The 22,681-nt window shown below is 41.2% G+C and overlaps 1 protein-coding gene across 3 annotated transcripts in view; it reads right to left on the reverse strand.

Moving 5' to 3' along the window:
* Positions 1-22,681, reverse strand: part of YTHDC1 (YTH N6-methyladenosine RNA binding protein C1) — a 145,178-nt gene that overhangs the window by 16,170 nt on the left and 106,327 nt on the right. For 2 of the 3 annotated variants that reach the window (XM_053703262.1, XM_053703260.1), the window contains 4 exons: positions 22,278-22,357; positions 883-919; positions 765-804; positions 612-674 (listed from right to left, as the gene is read on the reverse strand). In XM_053703262.1, coding sequence (XP_053559237.1) covers positions 612-674; positions 765-804; positions 883-919; positions 22,278-22,357 — 220 coding nt within the window. The remainder of the gene's footprint in view (positions 1-611; positions 675-764; positions 805-882; positions 920-22,277; positions 22,358-22,681) is intronic. The other variant, XM_053703261.1, reaches the window with a different exon arrangement.

Consider the following 22,681-nt stretch of genomic DNA (forward strand, 5'->3'; position numbering starts at 1 on the left):
AGCCAATCAGTGCTGACTCCTAGGTAACTTCACATGTGTGAGCTCAATGTTATCTATGACACACATGAACTAATGCCCTCTAGTGGTGAAAAACTGTCAAAATGCATTCAGATTAGGAGGCGGCCTTCAAAGTCTAAGAAATTACCATATGAGCCTCCTTGGTTTAGCTTTCAACTAAGAATACCAATAGAACAAAGCAAAATTGGTGACGAAAGTAAATTGGAAAGTTGTTTAAAATGACGACCTATTTGAATCTAAAAGTTTATTTTGGACTTGACTGTCCCTTTAATGTCCAACATTAAAGAGTTGGTTACGCAAAACCAGAGAAATTCAGTAGGTGTTAAATCATTGTCTTTATTATGCACGTGTTAATAATGCAATTCCACTGCATTGAGGGGTCCTTTAAGGCAAAATCTGTGACCTGTGCGGAAATTAATAGTGCTGCCTAACTATAAGATACATTTGGGAATAGATTACAGAAATTGGACATGTTTGTGTATTTTAATATTTTTTTGAAACATCCTAAATGACACTGGGTTTAAAATAAAGTAGTAATGATGTCTGTTTATTTTTAAACAAATGAAAATGTGAAAGAAAAATGGAACACTTACCATTGCTTGCCAGGGAGGAGGTGGGCCCATGTTGTGAAATTCCCGTACATAATCATTGTAAGACTGAAGATGAAAGAACATGTACAAGTAAACGTGCTGATATTTAGAGACACTTTCTTACAAAAAAAATAAATCACCCCAAAAGATGCTTACCCCGTTTAAAAATACATCTCTGCGAACCCCAGTAAATCTTCTGCACAAAAACAAAGATAAATTAGTAACTTGTAATAGGCTATTGATGAATGAATACAATTACATAAATTACATTTACCTGTCTACTTCTTGGTAGCGAGGATCCTTGACAAACCCTGTTTAATGTGGTATAAATAAGAAACCAGATGTTACACATTTTTAATACTTTTTTTTTCCATTTGGCGGTTTGTACAGCTACAAAATAGATGTGTTACACAAAGTAACATTAAAACCCATGGAGGTGTGTATATCAGCTGATTGTTTAAATGTATTCTTTTTTATTCTTTATTCTTTTTTATTCACATATATAAATCACTCACTGACCAAAACAATCCATAACAAGTTTCATACTTAATGGTGCCAACACACAAAAATAATTGAAACAAAAATTTTTTGCAAAAAAAAAAAGTTAACCCTTATAACAAAAGGAGTCGAAACATATATATAAAAAAAAAAAATTACACACACAAATAAAATAAATTGAACGCTGCCATATAATGTGGCAAAAATACCAGACATAAGTGTGCGTGTGTTAAATTGGATTTCCATAAACAGAACAAACACATGCACACAAATTAACCTCAAAGCAGAACAGCTGTATGTTCTCTAACTACCAAAGACCTCATTGGAAAACATCTGGAAGTTTTGCCACATGCTCACAAGGGTTAAATTGTTTCATTTCCATGCCACTTTGCCTTAGACATTCACAGGGGTATTAACCCTTTAAAGCCTTCTAAGACTGGAAATTTATCACAGTTGCAGTTTAGGCTTATTCAGCTTTGAGGTTTATTTGTGTGTGAATCTGTGTGGCTGTTGTGTATGTTAATACCATTTCTTACCTCGTGTCATTCAGGTTTTATATAAAAGTGTTATGAATTATAATAAAATACGTCCTTTTTGGCTGTTAGTATATATATATATATATATATATATATATATATATATATATATATATATATATATATATATATATAGTGAAGTTTGATCATTAACAGGAAGTAACTATGAGAGTATCAAATGCAATAATTAAAGATAAATAAACTTTGATTCAGATAGAGCATGCATTTTTAAGACACTTTCCAATTTACTTCCATCAAATTTTGTAGTCTTTTAATTCAAACTTTCTGAGGAACAAGATCCTACTGAGCATGTGCACAAGCTCACATAGTATACATATACTATCCTGTGTTTGGCTGGCTGTCACATGATAGAGGGGACCGGAAAATAAGAGAAAAAATAAAAAAAAGTCAGAAAAAATCTACTGCTTATTTCGAGTGTTTTTGCATTGTCTTTATTATGTACTTGTTAATTTTGTAATTCTACTGTATTTAGTGGTCCTTTAAATGTAGGCATGAACATTTGGATGCTTTGTTGGCATCTAAATGCAGCTTTTGCTACATTCAGCATTTTTCAGAGTCGGATCTCTTCTCGCGAAAGTGCAACACATTAAAAAGGGTCATGAAACCTAAAATTATTTTCATGATTGAGATAGGACATACAATTTTAAACTATGTATTTTTTGCTAATTCTTGCATAGGCTCAGTAGGTAATATATAAAAAAATATGCTTACCTGATAAATTTCTTTCTTTCTAAATACCACAGAATCATCAATTACTGTTGAGAATATCACTCATGGCCAGCAGGAGGCGGCAAAGGGCACCACAGCAAAGCTGCTAAGTATCACTTCCCCTCTCACTATCCCCAGTCATTTGACCGAAGGAAAAAGGAGAGAAAGGAAATAACACAAGGTGTAGAGCAGTGATTTCCAAACTGTGTGTCGGAACACACTAGTGTGTCGGCAGCAGTGTGTAGGTGTGTCCCTGCTTCAGCACAAATGTTTTTTGATTATTTTTTTTTGGTTTCTGACTTTCCGCCTGCCTGCTACGCATATATCACATGGTTGACACGTGATTGATACCTAGGGGGACACAGATCATCTTAACCTATTGGCGCAGCACAGCGGGAACTGAAACTATTCCCATTGGCGGCACATTGGCCCCTGACTGCACGTGTAGTCTCCTCAATCGGCTTGTGACTACATGTGTAGTCAGTGAGTGGGACAGCAGTGTGTTTGTAGTCACTCGGACTCACAGAGCTCTGATGGCGGTAGCTTAAACGCTGAACTGAAGTCGGAAGTCAAAGTGTTGTTTTTTTTGCAGCTAGCTCTCAGTAGTGCATTGCTGCTCCTGATATATGGATAGAAAGTGGAAGCTTAAGAAATGCGAGTGTCTTTATCTAATATTCCACCAAATATTCAGAAACTGTGTTCATCCCATCAACCTCATACATCCCATTAAAATATCAAGTAGCTATTGGTGTTATTAAACTTTTTTTAATTCTTGCACATACTTACTGTTACTTGTAAATATATTTCATTATTATATGATTCATGTATGTGTCCATATCTCTTAAAACAAGTTAGTTTAACCTCCTTTTTGCTAGTACAACTGAATTACTGTGTTGCGAAATGATGTAGGTCTAAAAAGTGTGTCACCAACATAAAAAGTTTGGAAAGCTCTGGTGTAGAGGGTGCCTGAGGATTAGATAAAAAAAATATAAAAAGGTGGGCCGTGGACTCACTGTATCTAGAAATACATTTATCAGGTAAGCATACCTCCTTCATGGCTAAGGAATTCAGAGTTCCCCTCTGGTGGCTGATGTAAGCCACTGAGGTTATGTTGTCCGACTGGAACCTGATAAAACGGGCTACAGCCAACTGAGGCCAAGCCATCAAGGCATTTAAGATCGCTCTCAACTCCAAAATGTTTATGGGGAGAGTCAATTCCTCCCGAGACCAGAGCCCCTGCACCTTTAATGAGTCCCAAACCACTCCCCAGCCCATCAGGCTGGCGTCCGTGGTCACAATCACCCATGAGGGTCTCTGAAAGCATTTCCCCTGGGACAGATGGTCTTGAGACAGCCACCGCGGCAGAGAGTCTCGTCGATTGATCCAGAACTATCCTCTGAGACAGGTCTGTATAATCCCCGTTCCATTGACTGAGCATGCATAACTAAAGTGCTCTCAAATGGAATCGAGCAAAAGGAACTATGTCCATAGAAGCCACCAACAGACTAATTACCTCCATGCATTGGGCCACTGATGGCCGAACAGCCGATTGTAGAGCTAGGCAAGAGGAAAGAATCTAGGCTCTTCTGACCTTTGTCAGAAAATTTTTAACCGATAGGGAATCTATAATGGTTCCTAAGAAGACCACTCTTGTAGCTGGAATAAGGGAACTTTTTTCCTAATTCACCTTCTATCCGTGGGAACGAAGAAAAGACAAGATCTCTGTGTGAGATTTTGCTAGAGGAAAAGATGGCACCTGAACCAGAATGTCGTCCAGATAAGGTGACACTGCAATTCCCCTGGACCGAATTACTGCCAACAGAGCTCCCAGGACCTTTGAGAAAATTATGTGAGCTGTGGCTAGGCCAAATGGAAGCGCTACATATTGAAAGTGTTTTCCAGCTGGGCAAATCTCAGAAATGTGTGATCCCTGTGAATAGGAACATGTAGGTATGCATCCTTCAGGTCTACTGTCTTCATGAATTGACCCTCCTGAACCAGAGGAAGGATGGAGCGGATAGTTTCCATCTTGAAGGTCGGCACTGAGAAACTTGAGGAACTTTAGATCTAAAATAGGCGTGAAATTTCCCTCATTTGTTTGGGCACCACAAATAGGTTGGAATAGAACCAGAGACCCTGTTCCTGGATTGGGACTGTGACTATTATTCCCAGGAGGAAAATCTTCTGCACACATTTCAAGAATGCCTCTCTTTTTATCTGGTCTACAGATAATCTTGAGAGGTGGAATCTGCCCCTGGGGGGAAAAGGTCTTGAATTGTAACTTGTAACCCTGGGACACTATATCCATCGCCCACGGGTCTGGAACATCTCGTTCCCAAGCCTGGGAAAACAGTCTGCCCCCTACATGATCCGATCCCGATCGAGGGCAAACCCTTCATGCTGACTTCGATTTAGTTGCAGGTTTCTTAGATTGCTTCCCCTTGTTCCAAGACTGACTGGGCTTCCAAGAAGGCTTGGACTGATCCTGCTTGGTAGAGGAGGGGGGAGACTTACCTCTGAAGTTATGAAAGGAACGAAAATTACTGGCGTAATTTCGATTTTTTCTTCTTACCTTGAGGCAGAACAGATCTTTTACCACCCGTGATATCGGAAATAATTTCTGATAAACATGACCCGAAACAAGGTCTTTCCCTTGTAAGGAATCCCTAAAAGCTTAGATTTAGAAGAAACACAGCTGACCAAGATTTCAGCCATAGCGCTCTACGCTCCAAAATTGTGAAACCAGATATTTTGGCCCCCAACTTAATGACCTGTAAAGAAGCATCAGTAATAAAGGAATTGGCTAACTTGAGAGCCTATATCTCCTCCAAAAGAGTCTCTGCTTGGAGGGACTCAGACAAAGCGTCAAACCAAAAAGCTGCCGCACTTGTCACAGTAGCAATACACACTGCTGGTTGCCACTGTAAACCCTGATGAATATACATTTTCTTTAAGAAAGCCTTCAGCTTCTTGTTCATAGGGTCCTTAAAAGAGCAACTAACCTTAAGAGGAATAGTAGTCCTCTTGGCCAGTGTAGAAATCGCCCCTTCCACTTTGGGGACCACCTGCCACGAATCCTTAAATCGAGTCAGCCACCGGGAAACATCTTCCTAAAGACTGGAGATGAAGAAAAAGGAATTCCCGGGCAATAATTTCCGTACCACGGCCTGGCACTAGAAACACCTCTCCAGGAGAGGGTACATCAAAATATCTAATTTACTTGCTAGATTTCTAAGGGTTGACAACGACAGGAGTATCGGAGTCGTCCAAAGTAGCCAAAACCACCTTTAACAAAACACGAAGGTGTTCAAGCTTGAACCTGAAGGAAACCACTTCAGCATCAGAAGGAATTATACTATCAAAAGCTGAGATTTGACCCTCAGAGGCTAACGAAGTATCCTCCTCTGCGACATCTGAAATTTCAGCCTTCAAATAGACTCTGTCAGGAGATTGTGAGGAACCGCAGGGTACTGCATGTGACGCCAGTAAAGTATGGGACACTTGAGGAGAAGGCTGTGGCATTGCTTGAACAGCCTCAACCTGAGAGAATGGTGGCTCAGAAACAAAAAGTCTATCTTTGTACATTAAAATTCTATCAACACAAGAAGAACAAAAAGGCAAAGGGGGTTCAACCTGGGAATCCAAGCAAAGTTTGCACTCTATAAAAGGCAAAGGCTCTTGGTCCATATTGCAAGGAAAATTCACAAACAAAATTAAAATTATCTCTTTTATCTTAAGTATAATTTATATACTGTCTCTAAAATTAATCCCAAGGACGAAAAACCCTTAACGGATTAACAAAACAAATGAGGCAATTATTTGAATTGAATATTTTTACAACCCAATTCCAAAAATAGAATTTAACAGGCCTTCTAAAAAAGTTTATAACAGCAAATTCCTCTAAAGCAACCTCTACATCTCGGCACTAAGCTAAGGCGCCTACCTGCCCCTCTGCAAAATTGATGGCGTGAATGGGTGAATGAATCAGCCCCTGCTGTAGAAAGATCCGCCTCTCCTATGACGTCAGAGGCGGTTCTGTCGGCCATATTAACGGTCAAAAACGGATGTTAGCAATATCAGCTTTTAACATAACGATTGACCCCAAACCAAAACGTACTGAGCCACCAATGATCTTAAATAGTCATACACACACCAGACCTAAAGATCAAAGTCTCAAAGTTTTAAAGTCACACAGTGCCCCGCATCCTCATATTCAAGTCCCGTAAAAGGTGCAGTCCTGTAAAAGGTGCAGTCCTGTAAAAGTGCCACGCCTTTTCTTAAGAATTAAAAAGGCACTTACCCGCATCCTTGACTGTCCAGCAGGAGGACAGCTCAACTGGCATGAAAGGAAGCTGCTCCTCAGAGACCTGTGGGGAAAAAAAAAAAAAGGACAGAGTAAACCTACTCTGGCTTTTTATACAAGGACAGCAATATGTTAGGAAAACGGAATGAGGCCCACCCCACAAGTTCCTAACTGCTTATAAGCCACCACAGGCCCTACTGCAGAGCCCAATGTGGAGCTAGACCCAGCTTGTCAGGAAAAAAAAAAAATCAGAGCAAACCTGCTCAGGCTTTCAAAATAATTAACTCTTGATAGAAGAATTCTCTAACAGACACCTAAACTTCACCACCTCCTTGCACTGAAAGCAAAGAGAATGACTGGGGATAGTGAGAGGGGAAGTGATAATTGGCAACTTTGCTGTGGTGCTCTTTGCCGCCTCCGGCTGGCCAGGAGTGGTATTCCCAACAGTAATTGTTGACTCCGTTGACTCACTGTATCTTAGGAAAGAAAACTACATATTGTTAATGGAAGCAAATTGGAAAGTTGATTACAATTGTATTCTCTATCTGAATCACGAAAGCTTAATTTTGACTTGAGTGTCCCTTTAAAATTGTATGTCTTAGCTAAATCATGAAAGAAAATGTTTGGTTTTCATATTCCTTTAAGATCTGTGCAAAACCATATCTTAGTTTGTTGCACTTTCACAAGAAGAAATCTGGTTTTGAAGAGAGTCAAATGCCACATGCGTATGCATAATTAAATGCTCTAATTGATTAAGACATGCAGATTTGGAATACATATGCATTATTGTATGCATTTAAACTCTACAAAATATTTCTTAAAAGTATATCTAGCAAGGGACACCAAAATATTTTTTTTTGTTTTACTATTAAAGTGCCCAGTTAATGTAATTAAGGGACGGTCTACTTTATTGTTTAAAAAAGATAGAAATCGTCTACTACCCATTCCCTCAGCTTTGCATAAGCAACATTGTTATATTAATATACATTATAACCTCTCAAAGTTTGCCTGTTTCTAAACACCAGTAGGCATCTCCTTATCAGTGCTTTTTAAATCTTGAACAGCTAGACAGTGCCAGTTCATGTGTGCCATATAGATAACGTACTCCTGTGGACAGCGATAATGGTTATACAAGAAATAGCACTGATTGGCTAAAAGGCAGGGTTGTAAAAATCACTGAGATAAGGGGCAGTCTGCAGTGGCTCAGATACAGGTAATTGAGGTAAAAAGTGTAAATGTTGGTTATGCAAAAATGAGATATGGGCAATACAGATATTTACCTTTTTAAACAATTTTCAAATAGACTGTTCTTTTAAAAGGGATATAAAAACAAGAATTTATTTCATGACAGTAAAATAAAAAATATGTTTCAAAAGTACTTTGTACTTGTGCTATCCTTTATAGAAAAGCATTAGGATGATGTAGGGTCATGCACGTGTATGAAGAAATATATGGCGTCAGTTTTATAACGGATATACATTTGCAGAACAGTAGGTGGGAGAGTTTCCTCTCATGCCCTTATCCAGAAATGTGCATGCGACCCTATCTAGATATCTCTTCAGCAAAGAAACAATAAGTAAATTTGATAATAGCAATAAACTGAAAATGGTTTAAAAATTGTAAGCTCTGTCTAAATTATGAAAGAAAAAAAACAATTTATGCTTACCTGATGAATTTATTTCTCTTGTAGTGTATCCAGTCCACGGATCATCCATTACTTGTGGGATATTCTCCTTCCCAACAGGAGGTTGCAAGAGGATCACCCACAGCAGAGCTGCTATATAGCTCCTCCCCTCCTCACTGCCATATCCAGTCATTCGACCGAAACAAGACGAGAAAGGAGAAACCATAGGGTGCAGTGGTGACTGTAGTTTAATTAAAATTTAGACCTGCCTTAAAAGGACAGGGCGGGCCGTGGACTGGATACACTACAAGAGAAATAAATTTATCAGGTAAGCATAAATTATGTTTTCTCTTGTTAAGTGTATCAAGTCCACGGATCATCCATTACTTGTGGGATACCAATACCAAAGCTAAAGTACACGGATGATGGGAGGGACAAGGCAGGAACTTAAACGGAAGGAACCACTGCCTGTAGAACCTTTCTCCCAAAAACAGCCTCCGAAGACGCAAAAGTGTCAAATTTGTAAAATTTCGAAAAGGTGTGAAGCGAAGACCAAGTCGCAGCCTTGCAAATCTGTTCAACAGAGGCCTCATTTTTAAAGGCCCAGGTGGAAGCCACAGCTCTAGTAGAATGAGCTGTAATCCTTTCAGGGGGCTGCTGTCCAGCAGTCTCATAGGCTAAGCGTATTATGCTCCGAAGCCAAAAAGAAGAGAGAGGTTGCCGAAGCTTTTTGACCTCTCCTCTGTCCAGAGTAAACGACAAACAGGGCAGATGTTTGACGAAAATCTTTAGTAGCCTGTAAGTAAAACTTCAAGGCATGGACTACGTCCAGATTATGCAAAAGACGTTCCTTCTTTGAAGAAGGATTAGGACACAATGATGGAACAACAATCTCTTGATTGATATTCCTGTTAGAAACCACCTTAGGTAAAAACCCAGGTTTGGTACGCAGAACTACCTTGTCTGAATGAAAAATCAGATAAGGAGAATCACAATGTAAGGCAGATAACTCAGAGACTCTTCGAGCCGAGGAAATAGCCATGAAAAACAGAACATTCCAAGATAAAAGTTTAATATCAATGGAATGAAGGGGTTCAAACGGAACTCCCTGAAGAACATTAAGAACCAAGTTTAAGCTCCACGGGGGAGCAACAGTTTTAAACACAGGCTTAATCCTAACCAAAGCCTGACAAAATGCCTGGACGTTTGTGCAAAAGAATAGATAGAGCAGAGATCTGTCCTTTTAAAGAACTAGCTGATAAGCCTTTGTCCAAACCCTCTTGGAGAAAGGACAATATCCTAGGAATCCTAACCTTACTCCATGAGTAACTCTTGGATTCACACCAATAAAGATATTTACGCCATATCTTATGGTAGATTTTCCTGGTGACAGGCTTCCGAGCCTGTATTAAGGTATCAATGACTGACTCGGAGAAGCCACGCCTTGATAGAATCAAGCGTTCAATCTCCATGCAGTCAGTCTCAGAGAAATTAGATTTGGATGATTGAAAGGACCTTGTATTAGAAGGTCCTGCCTCAGAGGCAGAGTCCATGGTGGAAGAGATGACATGTCCACTAGGTCTGCATACCAGGTCCTGCGTGGCCACGCAGGCGCTATCAGAATCACCAATGCTCTCTCCTGTTTGATTTTGGCAATCAGTCGAGGGAGCAGAGGAAACGGTGGAAACACATAGGCCAGGTTGAAGAACCAAGGAGCTGCTAGAGCATCTATCAGCGTTGCTCCCGGGTCCCTGGACCTGGATCCGTAACAAGGAAGCTTGGCGTTCTGGCGAGACGCCATGAGATCCAGTTCTGGTTTGCCCCAACGATGGACCAGTTGAGCAAACACCTCCGGATGGAGTTCCCACTGCCCCGGATGAAAAGTCTGACTTAGAAAATCCGCCTCCCAGTTCTCTACGCCTGGGATGTGGATCGCTGACAGGTGGCAAGAGTGAGACTCTGCCCAGCGAATTATCTTTGAGACTTCTAACATCGCTAGGGAACTCCTGGTTCCCCCTTGATGGTTGATGTAAGCCACAGTCGTGATGTTGTCCGACTAAAATCTGATGAACCTCAGTGTTGCTAGCTGAGGCCAAGCCGGAAGAGCATTGAATATTGCTCTTAACTCCAGAATATTTATTGGGAGGAGTTTCTCCTCCTGAGTCCACGAACCCTGAGCCTTCAGGAAGTTCCAGACTGCGCCCCAACCTAGAAGGCTGGCATCTGTTGTTACAATCGTCCAATCTGGCCTGCGAAAGCTCATACCCTTGGACAGATGGACCCAAGAAAGCCACCAGAGAAGAGAATCTCTGGTCTCTTGATCCAGATTTAGTAGAGGGAACAAATCTGAGTAATCCCCATTCCACTGACTTAGCATGCATAATTGCAGCGGTCTGAGATGCAGGCGCCCAAATGGCACTATGTCCATTGCCGAACCATTAAGCGGATTACTTCCATGCACTGAGCCACTGACGGGCATGGAATGGAATGAAGGAAACGGCAAGCTTTTAGAAGTTTTGATAACCTGGACTCCGTCAGGTAAATGTTCATCTCTAAAGAATCCCTAGGAAGGAGACTCTTGTGAGTGGCGATAGAGAACTCTTTTCCACGTTCACTTTCCACCCATGCAACCTCAGAAATGCCAGAACTATCTCTGTATGAGACTTGGCAATTTGAAAAGCTTGACGCCTGTATCAGGATGTCGTCTAGATACGGAGCCACTGCTATGCCTCGCGGTCTTAGAACCGCCAGAAGTGAGCCCAGAACCTTTGTAAAAATTCTTGGGGCAGTGGCCAACCCGAAGGGAAGAACTACTAATTGGTAATGCCTGTCTAGAAAGGCAAACCTTAGGAACCGATGATGATCTTTGTGAATCGGTATGTGAAGGTAGGCATCCTTTAAGTCCACTGTGGTCATGTACTGACCCTCTTGGATCATGGGTAGGATGGTCCGAATAGTTTCCATTTTGAAAGATGGAACTCTGAGGAATTTGTTTAAGATCTTTAGATCCAAGATTGGTCTGAAGGTTCCCTCTTTCTTGGGAACCACAAACAGATTTGAATAAAATCCCTGTCCTTGTTCCGTCCGCGGAACTGGATGGATCACTCCCATTACTAGGAGGTCTTGTACACAGATTAGGAATGCCTCTTTCTTTATCTGGTTTGCTGATAACCTTGAAAGATGAAATCTCCCTTGTGGAGGAGAAGCTTTGAAGTCCAGAAGATATCCCTGATATATGATCTCCAACGCCCAGGGATCCTGAACATCTCTTGCCCACGCCTGGGCGAAGAGAGAAAGTCTACCCCCCACTAGATCCGTTTCCGGATAGGGGGCCGTTCCTTCATGCTGTCTTGGGGGCAGCAGCAGGCTTTCTGGCCTGCTTGCCCTTGTTCCAGGACTGGTTAGGTTTCCAGGCCTGTCTGGAATGAGCAACAGTTCCCTCTTGTTTTGAAGCGGAGGAAGTTGATGCTGCTCCTGCCTTGAAATTTCGAAAGGCACGAAAATTAGACTGTTAGGCCTTTGATTTGGCCCTGTCCTGAGGAAGGGTATGACCCTTGCATCCAGTAATGTCAGCAATAATTTCCTTCAAGCCAGGCCCGAATAAGGTCTGCCCCTTGAAAGGAATGTTGAGTAATTTAGACTTTGAAGTCACGTCAGCTGACCAGGATTTAAGCCATAGCGCCCTACGCGCCTGGATGGCGAATCCGGAATTCTTAGCCGTTAGTTTAGTCAAATGAACAATGGCATCAGAAACAAATGAGTTAGCTAGCTTAAGCGTTCTAAGCTTGTCAATAATTTCATTCAATGGAGCTGTCTGGATGGCCTCTTCCAGGGCCTCAAACCAGAATGCCGCCGCAGCAGTGACAGGCGCAATGCATGCAAGGGGCTGTAAAATAAAACCTTGTTGAATAAACATTTTCTTAAGGTAACCCTCCAATTTTTAATCCATTGGATCTGAAAAACATAATTTATGCTTACCTGATAAATTCCTTTCTTCTGTTGTGTGATCAGTCCACGGGTCATCATTACTTCTGGGATATAACTCCTCCCCAACAGGAAATGCAAGAGGATTCACCCAGCAGAGCTGCATATAGCTCCTCCCCTCTACGTCAGTCCCAGTCATTCGACCAAGAATCAACGAGAAAGGAGTAACCAAGGGTGAAGTGGTGACTGGAGTATAATTTAAAAGATATTTACCTGCCTTAAAACAGGGCGGGCCGTGGACTGATCACACAACAGAAGAAAGGAATTTATCAGGTAAGCATAAATTATGTTTTCTTCTGTTATGTGTGATCAGTCCACGGGTCATCATTACTTCTGGGATACCAATACCAAAGCAAAAGTACACGGATGACGGGAGGGATAGGCAGGCTCATTATACAGAAGGAACCACTGCCTGAAGAACCTTTCTCCCAAAAATAGCCTCCGAAGAAGCAAAAGTGTCAAATTTGTAAAATTTGGAAAAAGTATGAAGCGAAGACCAAGTTGCAGCCTTGCAAATCTGTTCAACAGAGGCCTCATTCTTAAAGGCCCAAGTGGAAGCCACAGCTCTAGTGGAGTGAGCTGTAATTCTTTCAGGAGGCTGCTGTCCAGCAGTCTCATAGGCTAAACGTATTATGCTACGAAGCCAAAAAGAGAGAGAGGTAGCAGAAGCTTTTTGACCTCTCCTCTGTCCAGAATAAACGACAAACAGGGAAGAAGTTTGGCGAAAATCTTTAGTTGCCTGCAAGTAGAACTTGAGGGCACGAACTACATCCAGATTGTGTAGAAGACGTTCCTTCTTTGAAGAAGGATTTGGACACAAGGATGGAACAACAATCTCTTGATTGATATTCCTGTTAGTGACTACCTTAGGTAAGAACCCAGGTTTAGTACGCAGAACTACCTTGTCTGAGTGAAAAATCAGATAAGGAGAATCACAATGTAAGGCTGATAACTCAGAGACTCTTCGAGCCGAGGAAATAGCCATTAAAAACAGAACTTTCCAAGATAACAATTTTATATCAATGGAATGAAGGGGTTCAAACGGAACACCCTGAAAAACGTTAAGAACTAAGTTTAAACTCCATGGCGGAGCAACAGCTTTAAACACAGGCTTGATCCTAGCTAAAGCCTGACAAAAGGCCTGGACGTCTGGATTTTCTGACAGACGCCTGTGTAACAAGATGGACAGAGCTGAAATCTGTCCCTTTAATGAACTAGCTGATAAACCCTTTTCTAAACCTTCTTGTAGAAAGGACAATATCCTAGCGATCCTAACCTTACTCCAGGAGTAACCTTTGGATTCGCACCAGTATAGGTATTTACGCCATATTTTATGGTAAATCCTTCTGGTAACAGGCTTCCTAGCCTGTATCAGGGTATCAATAACCGACTCAGAAAAACCACGTTTTGATAAAATCAAGCGTTCAATTTCCAAGCAGTCAGCTTCAGAGAAGTTAGATTTTGATGTTTGAATGGACCCTGTATCAGAAGGTCCTGTCTTAGAGGTAGAGACCAAGGCGGACAGGATGACATGTCCACTAGATCTGCATACCAAGTCCTGCGTGGCCATGCAGGCGCTATTAGAATCACTGATGCTCTCTCCTGTTTGATTTTGGCAATCAATCGAGGAAGCAGCGGGAAGGGTGGAAACACATAAGCCATCCCGAAGTTCCAAGGTGCTGTCAAAGCATCTATCAGAACCGCTCCCGGATCCCTGGATCTGGACCCGTAGAGAGGAAGTTTGGCGTTCTGGCGAGACGCCATGAGATCTATCTCTGGTTTGCCCCAACGTCGAAGTATTTGGGCAAAGACCTCCGGATGAAGTTCCCACTCCCCCGGATGAAAAGTCTGGCGACTCAAGAAATCCGCCTCCCAGTTCTCCACTCCCGGGATGTGGATTGCTGACAGGTGGCAAGAGTGAGACTCTGCCCAGCGAATTATCTTTGATACTTCCATCATTGCTAGGGAGCTTCTTGTCCCTCCCTGATGGTTGATGTAAGCTACAGTCGTGATGTTGTCCGACTGAAACCTGATGAACCCCCGAGTTGTTAATTGGGGCCAAGCCAGAAGGGCATTGAGAACTGCTCTCAATTCCAGGATGTTTATTGGAAGGAGACTCTCCTCCTGATTCCATAGTCCCTGAGCCTTCAGAGAATTCCAGACAGCGCCCCAACCTAGTAGGCTGGCGTCTGTTGTTACAATTGTCCAGTCTGGCCTGCTGAATGGCATCCCCCTGGACAGGTGTGGCCGATAAAGCCACCATAGAAGAGAATTTCTGGTCTCTAGATTCAGATTCAGAGTAGGGGACAAATCTGAGTAATCCCCATTCCACTGACTTAGCATGCACAATTGCAGCGGTCTGAGGTGTAGGCGTGCAAAAGGTACTATGTCCATTGCCGCTACCATTAAGCCGATCACCTCCATGCATTGAGCTACTGACGGGTGTTGAATGGAATGAAGGACACGGCATGCATTTTGAAGCTTTGTTAACCTGTCCTCTGTCAGGTAAATCTTCATTTCTACAGAATCTATAAGAGTCCCCAAGAATGGAACTCTTGTGAGAGGAAAAAGAGAACTCTTCTTTTCGTTCACTTTCCATCCATGCGACCTTAGAAATGCCAGAACTAACTCTGTATGAGACTTGGCAGTTTGAAAGCTTGAAGCTTGTATTAGAATGTCGTCTAGGTACGGAGCTACCGAAATCCCTCGCGGTCTTAGTACCGCCAGAAGGGCACCCAGAACCTTTGTGAAGATTCTTGGAGCCGTAGCCAATCCGAATGGAAGAGCTACAAACTGGTAGTGCCTGTCTAAGAAGGCAAACCTTAGATACCGGTGATGATCTTTGTGAATCGGTATGTGAAGGTAAGCATCTTTTAAATCCACTGTGCTCATGTACTGACCCTTTTGGATCATGGGTAAGATTGTCCGAATAGTTTCCATTTTGAACGATGGAACTCTTAGGAATTTGTTTAGAATCTTTAAATCTAAGATTGGCCTGAAAGTTCCCTCTTTTTTGGGAACCACAAACAGGTTTGAGTAGAACCCTTGTCCTTGTTCCGACCGCGGAACCGGATGGATCACTCCCATTAATAACAGATCTTGAACACAGCGTAGAAACGCTTCTTTCTTTATCTGGTTTGTTGACAACCTTGACAGATGAAATCTCCCTCTTGGGGGAGATAATTTGAAGTCTAGAAGGTATCCCTGAGATATGATCTCTAGCGCCCAGGGATCCTGAACATCTCTTGCCCAGGCCTGGGCGAAGAGAGAAAGTCTGCCCCCCACTAGATCCGGTCCCGGATCGGGGGCTCTCGGTTCATGCTGTCTTTGGGGCAGCAGCAGGTTTCCTGGCCTGCTTGCTCTTGTTCCAGGACTGGTTAGGCTTCCAGCCTTGCCTGTAACGAGCAACAGCTCCCTCCTGTTTTGGTGCAGTGGAGGTTGATGCTGCTCCTGTTTTAAAATTCCGAAAGGGACGAAAATTAGACTGTCTAGCCTTGGCTTTGGCTTTGTCTTGAGGTAGGGCGTGGCCCTTACCTCCTGTAATGTCAGCGATAATTTCTTTCAAACCGGGCCCAAATAAAGACTGCCCCTTGAAAGGTATATTAAGTAATTTGGACTTAGAAGTAACATCAGCTGACCAGGATTTTAGCCACAGCGCCCTACGTGCCTGTATGGCGAATCCTGAGTTCTTAGCCGTAAGTTTGGTTAAATGTACTACGGCCTCCGAAATGAATGAATTAGCTAGTTTAAGGACTCTAAGCCTGTCCGTAATGTCGTCTAGCGTAGATGAACTAAGGTTCTCTTCCAGAGACTCAATCCAAAATGCTGCCGCAGCCGTAATCGGCGCGATACATGCAAGGGGTTGCAATATAAAACCTTGTTGAACAAACATTTTCTTAAGGTAACCCTCTAATTTTTTATCCATTGGATCTGAAAAGGCACAGCTATCCTCCACCGGGATAGTGGTACGCTTAGCTAAAGTAGAAACTGCTCCCTCCACCTTAGGGACCGTTTGCCATAAGTCCCGAGTGGTGGTGTCTATTGGAAACATCTTTCTAAATATTGGAGGGGGTGAGAACGGCACACCGGGTCTATCCCACTCCTTAGTAACAATTTCAGTTAGTCTCTTAGGTATAGGAAAAACGTCAGTACTCGCCGGTACCGCAAAGTATTTATCCAACCTACACAGTTTCTCTGGTATTGCAACGGTGTTACAATCATTGAGAGCTGCTAAGACCTCCCCTAGTAATACACGGAGGTTCTCCAATTTAAATTTAAAATTTGAAATATCTGAATCCAATCTGTTTGGATCAGAACCGTCACCTACAGAATGAAGCTCTCCGTCCTCATGCTCTGCAAGCTGTGACGCAGTATCAGACATGGCCCTAGTATTGTCAGCGCACTCTGTTCTCACCCCAGAGTGATCACGCTTGCCTCTTAGTTCTGGTAATTTAGACAAAACTTCAGTCATAACAGTAGCCATATCTTGTAATGTTATCTGTAATGGCCGCCCAGATGTACTAGGCGCCATAATATCACGCACCTCCCGGGCGGGAGATGCAGGTACTGCCGCGTGAGGCGAGTTAGTCGGCATAACTCTCCCCTCGCTGTTTGGTGAAATTTGTTCAAATTGTACAGATTGACTTTTATTTAAAGTAGCATCAATACAGTTAGTACATAAATTTCTATTGGGCTCCACCTTGGCATTGGAACAAATGACACAGATATCTTCCTCTGAGTCAGACATGTTTAACACACTAGCAATAAACTTGCAACTTGGTTATAATTCTTTTTAGCAAAAACGTACTGTGCCTCAAAGAGGTACTAAACGATTAAATGATTAAATGACTAAATGACAGTTGAAATAATGAACTGAAAAAACAATTATAGCATCAAACTTTAAAACAACACAACTTTTAGCAAAGGTTTGTTCCCATTAGAAAAATAACAATAATTAAATTTGACATAAAAATTACAGAGCAACGTTTTTATTCACAGTCAATATAAAATTCTCACAGCTCTGCTGAGAGAATCTACCTCCCTCCAAAGAAGTTTGAAGACCCCTGAGATCTGTCAGAGATGAACCGGATCATGCAGGAAATATAAGAGTAACTGACTGGAATTTTTTGATGCGTAGCAAAGAGCGCCAAAAACGGCCCCTCCCCCTCACACACAGCAGTGAAGAGAAACGAAACTGTCACAATTAAAACCAAACAACTGCCAAGTGGAAAATAATGCCCAAATATTTATTCACTCAGTACCTCAGAAATGTAAACGATTCTACATTCCAGCAAAAACGTTTAACATGATAAATACTTATTAAAAGGATTAGTGACCTTTAACAGAGTAGTTCCGGTGAAATACCATCCCCAGAATACTGAAGTGTATACATACATGTCATTATAACGGTATGGCAGGATTTTCTCATCAATTCCATTCAGAAAATAAAAACTGCTACATACCTCAATGCAGATTCATCTGCCCGCTGTCCCCTGATCTGAAGCTTTTACCTCCCTCAGATGGCCGAGAACAGCAATATGATCTTAACTACTCCGGTTAAAATCATAGTAAAAAAACTCTGGTAGATTCTTCCTCAAACTCTGCCAGAGAAGTAATAACACGCTCCGGTGCTATTGTAAAATAACAAACTTTTGATTGAAGTCATAAAAACTAAGTATAATCACCATAGTCCTCTCACACATCCTATCTAGTCGTTGGGTGCAAGAGAATGACTGGGACTGACGTAGAGGGGAGGAGCTATATGCAGCTCTGCTGGGTGAATCCTCTTGCATTTCCTGTTGGGGAGGAGTTATATCCCAGAAGTAATGATGACCCGTGGACTGATCACACATAACAGAAGAAAAGCACAACTGTCCTCAACCGGGATAGTGGTACGCTTTGCTAAAGTAGAAACTGCTCCCTCCACCTTAGGGACCGTCTGCCATAAGTCCCGTGTAGTGGCGTCTATTGGAAACATTTTTCTAAATATAGGAGGTGGGGAAAAGGGCACACCGGGTCTATCCCACTCCTTGCTAATAATTTCTGTAAGCCTTTTAGGTATAGGAAAAATGTCAGTACACACCGGCACCGCATAGTATCTATCCAGCCTACACAATTTCTCTGGAATTGCAACTGTGTTACAGTCAGCTAATACCTCCCCAAGCAATACACGGAGGTTCTCAAGCTTAAATTTAAAATTAGAAATCTCTGAATCAGGTTTCCCCGAGTCGGAGATGTCACCCACAGACTGAAGCTCTCCGTCCTCATGTTCTGCATACTGTGACGCAGTATCAGACATGGCTCTAACAGCATTTGCGCGCTCTGTATCTCTCCTAACCCCAGAGCTATCGCGCTTGCCTCTTAATTCAGGCAATCTAGATAATACCTCTGACAGGGTATTATTCATGATTGCAGCCATGTCCTGCAAGGTAATCGCAATGGGCGTCCCTGATGTAATTGGCGCCATATTAGCGTGCGTCCCCTGAGCGGGAGGCGAAGGGTCTGACACGTGGGGAGAGTTAGTCGACATAACTTCCCCCTCGACAGAACCCTCTGGTGATAATTCTTTTATAGATAAAAACTGGTCTTTACTGTTTAAGGTGAAATCAATACATTTAGTACACATTCTATGGGGCTCCACCATGGCTTTCAAACATAATGAACAAGTAGGTTCCTCTGTGTCAGACATGTTTAAACAGACTAGCAATGAGACTAGCAAGCTTGGAAAACACTTTAAAACAAGTTTACAAGCAATATAAAAAACGTTACTGCGCCTTTAAGAAACACAAATTTTCCCAAATTTTGAAATAACAGTGAAAAAATGCAGTTACACTAACGAAATTTTTACAGTGTATGTAATAAGTTAGCAGAGCATTGCACCCACTTGCAAATGGATGATTAACCCCTTAATACCAAAAACGGAATAACATGACAAAAACGTTTTTTAAACAGTCACAACAACTGCCACAGCTCTACTGTGACTTTTTACCTCCCTCAATACGACTTTTGAGCCCTTCAGAGAAGTCCTGGATCATGCAGGAAGAAGCTGGATGTCTGTCTAATTTTTGCTGTGCAAAAAAATGCCAAAATAGGCCCCTCCCACTCATATTACAACAGTGGGAAGCCTCAGGGAACTGTTTCTAGGCAAAATTCAAGCCAGCCATGTGGAAAAAACTAGGCCCCAATAAGTTTTATCACCAAAGATATATAAAAAACGATTAAACATGCCAGCAAACGTTTTAAAATACACTTTTATAAGAGTATGTATCTCTATTAATAAGCCTGATACCAGTCGCTATCACTGCATTTAAGGCTTTACTTACATTACTTCGGTATCAGCAGCATTTTCTAGCAAATTCCATCCCTAGAAAAATATTTTAACTGCACATACCTTATTACAGGAAAACCTGCACGCTATTCTCCCTCTGAAGTTACCTCACTCCTCAGAATATGTGAGAACAGCAAAGGATCTTAGTTACTTCTGCTATGATCATAGAAAACGCAGGCAGATTCTTCTTCTAAATACTGCCTGAGATAAACAGTACACTCCGGTACCATTTAAAAATAAACTTTTGATTGAAGAAATAAACTAAGTATAAAACCATCTTAGTTGAGAGTTGCAAGAGAATGACTGGGTATGGCAGTGAGGGGAGGAGCTATATAGCAGCTCTGCTGTGGGTGATCCTCTTGCAACTTCCTGTTGGGAAGGAGAATATCCCACAAGTAATGGATGATCCGTGGACTGGATACACTTAACAAGAGAAAATAGGGTTTCTTGTCCCAACATTTTACTTTTATGATTCAGATAGAGAATATTTTTAAAATGTTTCCAAATTTGCTTCTATTATCCATTTTGCTTTGTTCACTTGTTAAAACGATCTCTAGATAGGTAGCGTGCACGTCTGAAGAACTACATGAGAGGAAATAGTGCTGCCATCTAGTGCTCTTGCTAATGTATAACATTGTTGCTAAACTGCCGCCATATAGTGTTACAGACACGTGCACGCTCCTGAACTTACCTTCTTGCTTTTCAAAAAAAAGGATAACAAAACAAAGAAAATTTGATAACAGAAATAAAATTGGAAAGTTTTTTTAAATTGTATGTTCTATCTGAATCATGAAAGAAAATGTGCGTTTTATGTCCCTTTAGAATGCAGTTTTAGTGACAAACTAACATCTCCCCTATTCTGCATTGTTACTTAGTATCTTAAAGGGATAGACTAAATTAAAAATGTTATTGTTTAAAAAGATAGATAACGCCTTTACTACCCATTCCCCAGCTGTGCACAACAAACATTGTTATATCCGTATTCTTTATAACTTCTTAACGTCTAAATTTCTGCCCGTTTCCAAGTACAAGCAAGCCACCTCTTATCTCAGTGCATTTCACTAGCTTTTTACAGCCAGACAATGGTAGCTCATGTTTGCCATATATAACATTGTGCTCACTCCTGTGGAGTTACACTCGAGAACACACTAATTGGATAAAATGCAAGTTTGTAAAAAGCTCTGAGATAAGGGGCGGCCTGTAGAGGTAATAGTAACAGCCAAAAAGCCTGATGACAGATATAAGAACAAGAAACTTGTTTAAATTTAACTCTGAAAAACATGGCTTTCTGAATTTTTGAAAACTGTAAAAACACACTGCAGACTTCTCAAGACTAACCCTACTACATATCTTTCCCTAATTGGATTCAACATAAGAAATGCAAAACAATGAACTTTATACTAACAATTTGTGGTTAACCTTGTCAGAATACTTCCTCTAAATGAGCCAAGTTGTGGGTGGAGTTTTGCTATTGGAAAACACTTGTAGCAAACAAAATGTAATTTTTTTTTCAAAAAAAGGCTGATGAGATATTCTAGAGCAAGACAATAGAAATGTTTTATAAATACAAATTGTTTACTGTTTCTTAAAAGGTCTCATCTTCAAAGTGATGGTAAATCCCAACGTTTTTGAAATGCTAGGATTTACCAGTGCTACAAATAAAAGGGGACTTTCAGCCATGAAGTATAAACTATTTAACGCTGAAATTTCCTTTATTTGCCTGCAGCATATGCCGCGCTAAAGGCCTCAGGCCTCCCATGGCAGAAGGCTATTTTTTCAATGAGGTGACATTACCACCTCAAGTAATAGCCATGCCGCCCATTTGGCTAGCACAATATTGGCCAACTTTGCCTCATTGACAAAATAGCGTTCTGACATGGGTGGCCTGAAGCTCAATGCAGCATACAATACAGGCAAATAAAGGAACTTTCAGCATGAAGTATTTTATACTTATGACTGAAAGGCCCCTTTATTAGTGGCACTGGTAAATCCAAGCGTTTCAAACACTAGGATTTACGATCACTTTAATACGGGCTCCAAAATCCAGAGCATTAAGGAAGCCCTTCTGTGCTTTACGGATGTGTGTGATCACATACCACATGATGTTACCATGAGTCTAATGTCAGGTGGTGGGGGGAGGGGGGAAAATTATGTTCCAGATTTATTCTGCAACCAAAACAAAAAACCAAGACAAAAAAAAAAAAACCTATATACCTTCCTTCCTCGGTCAAAAGGAAGCTAAATTGTGTTTTCAACTTCCAAAATGCATCAATGCTCAAAATGTAGTGAGCTTAGAATGCAGAGAACAGTTTGATCCAGACCTGTAATGTTAATACAGTTGATATTTTCTCTCCTTCGGACTAATACATAGCAGATACATAAGAAATTACACTAACATTTAATAGGCTAGTAGCATTTCCTCTAAATATTCAACTAAAGTTGTATTTATTCTCTCTCTCATATAATCTATTTATTGGTAGAATAGATACTGATAAAGGATATCTTTGTTCTAACATTTTATTTTCTGACAAAACATTATATAAAAGGGACAAACGTACAAATGGTACATTGCAGTCAATTTTGCATCAAAAAATAGAGGCTGGATGATGCAACAAAATCCCTCGACTGACCGTTATCCCTATAAAATAAGTAAGTAAACATTATTAACCTGGTCGCTGATGAAAGTCTTGAGGATAGTCAACTCTTGGTTTCTTTCTGTTATGAATATCATAATCTTCTGGTCGACGCCTACACAAATTAAATTTCAGAGATTAAATTGAAAAATCCGAAGATTTTAAAAGTACATACCTGCAAAAAGCCAGTCTGTGGTGCCACCACCTTAAAAAGACAAATATGAACATAGCTGGAACATGTATTGGGGTGAGATTTAACCACAGACTACTTTTACTGCTAACTTTTAATACTGATTACCACTGTGCTTCATGCTCTCTGAAATCACTTCATACAGAAAGGCTGTCAAAGCAACATCTACTATACACTTAAGGCCTCTCATCAAACCCAAGAGTACACAAATAAGTTCAAAATATGGGCCTGGGTAAAACCCCAAAAACA

Source organism: Bombina bombina, chromosome 2, assembly GCF_027579735.1.
Source record: "Bombina bombina isolate aBomBom1 chromosome 2, aBomBom1.pri, whole genome shotgun sequence".
NCBI classification, from domain to species: Eukaryota; Metazoa; Chordata; class Amphibia; order Anura; family Bombinatoridae; genus Bombina; species Bombina bombina.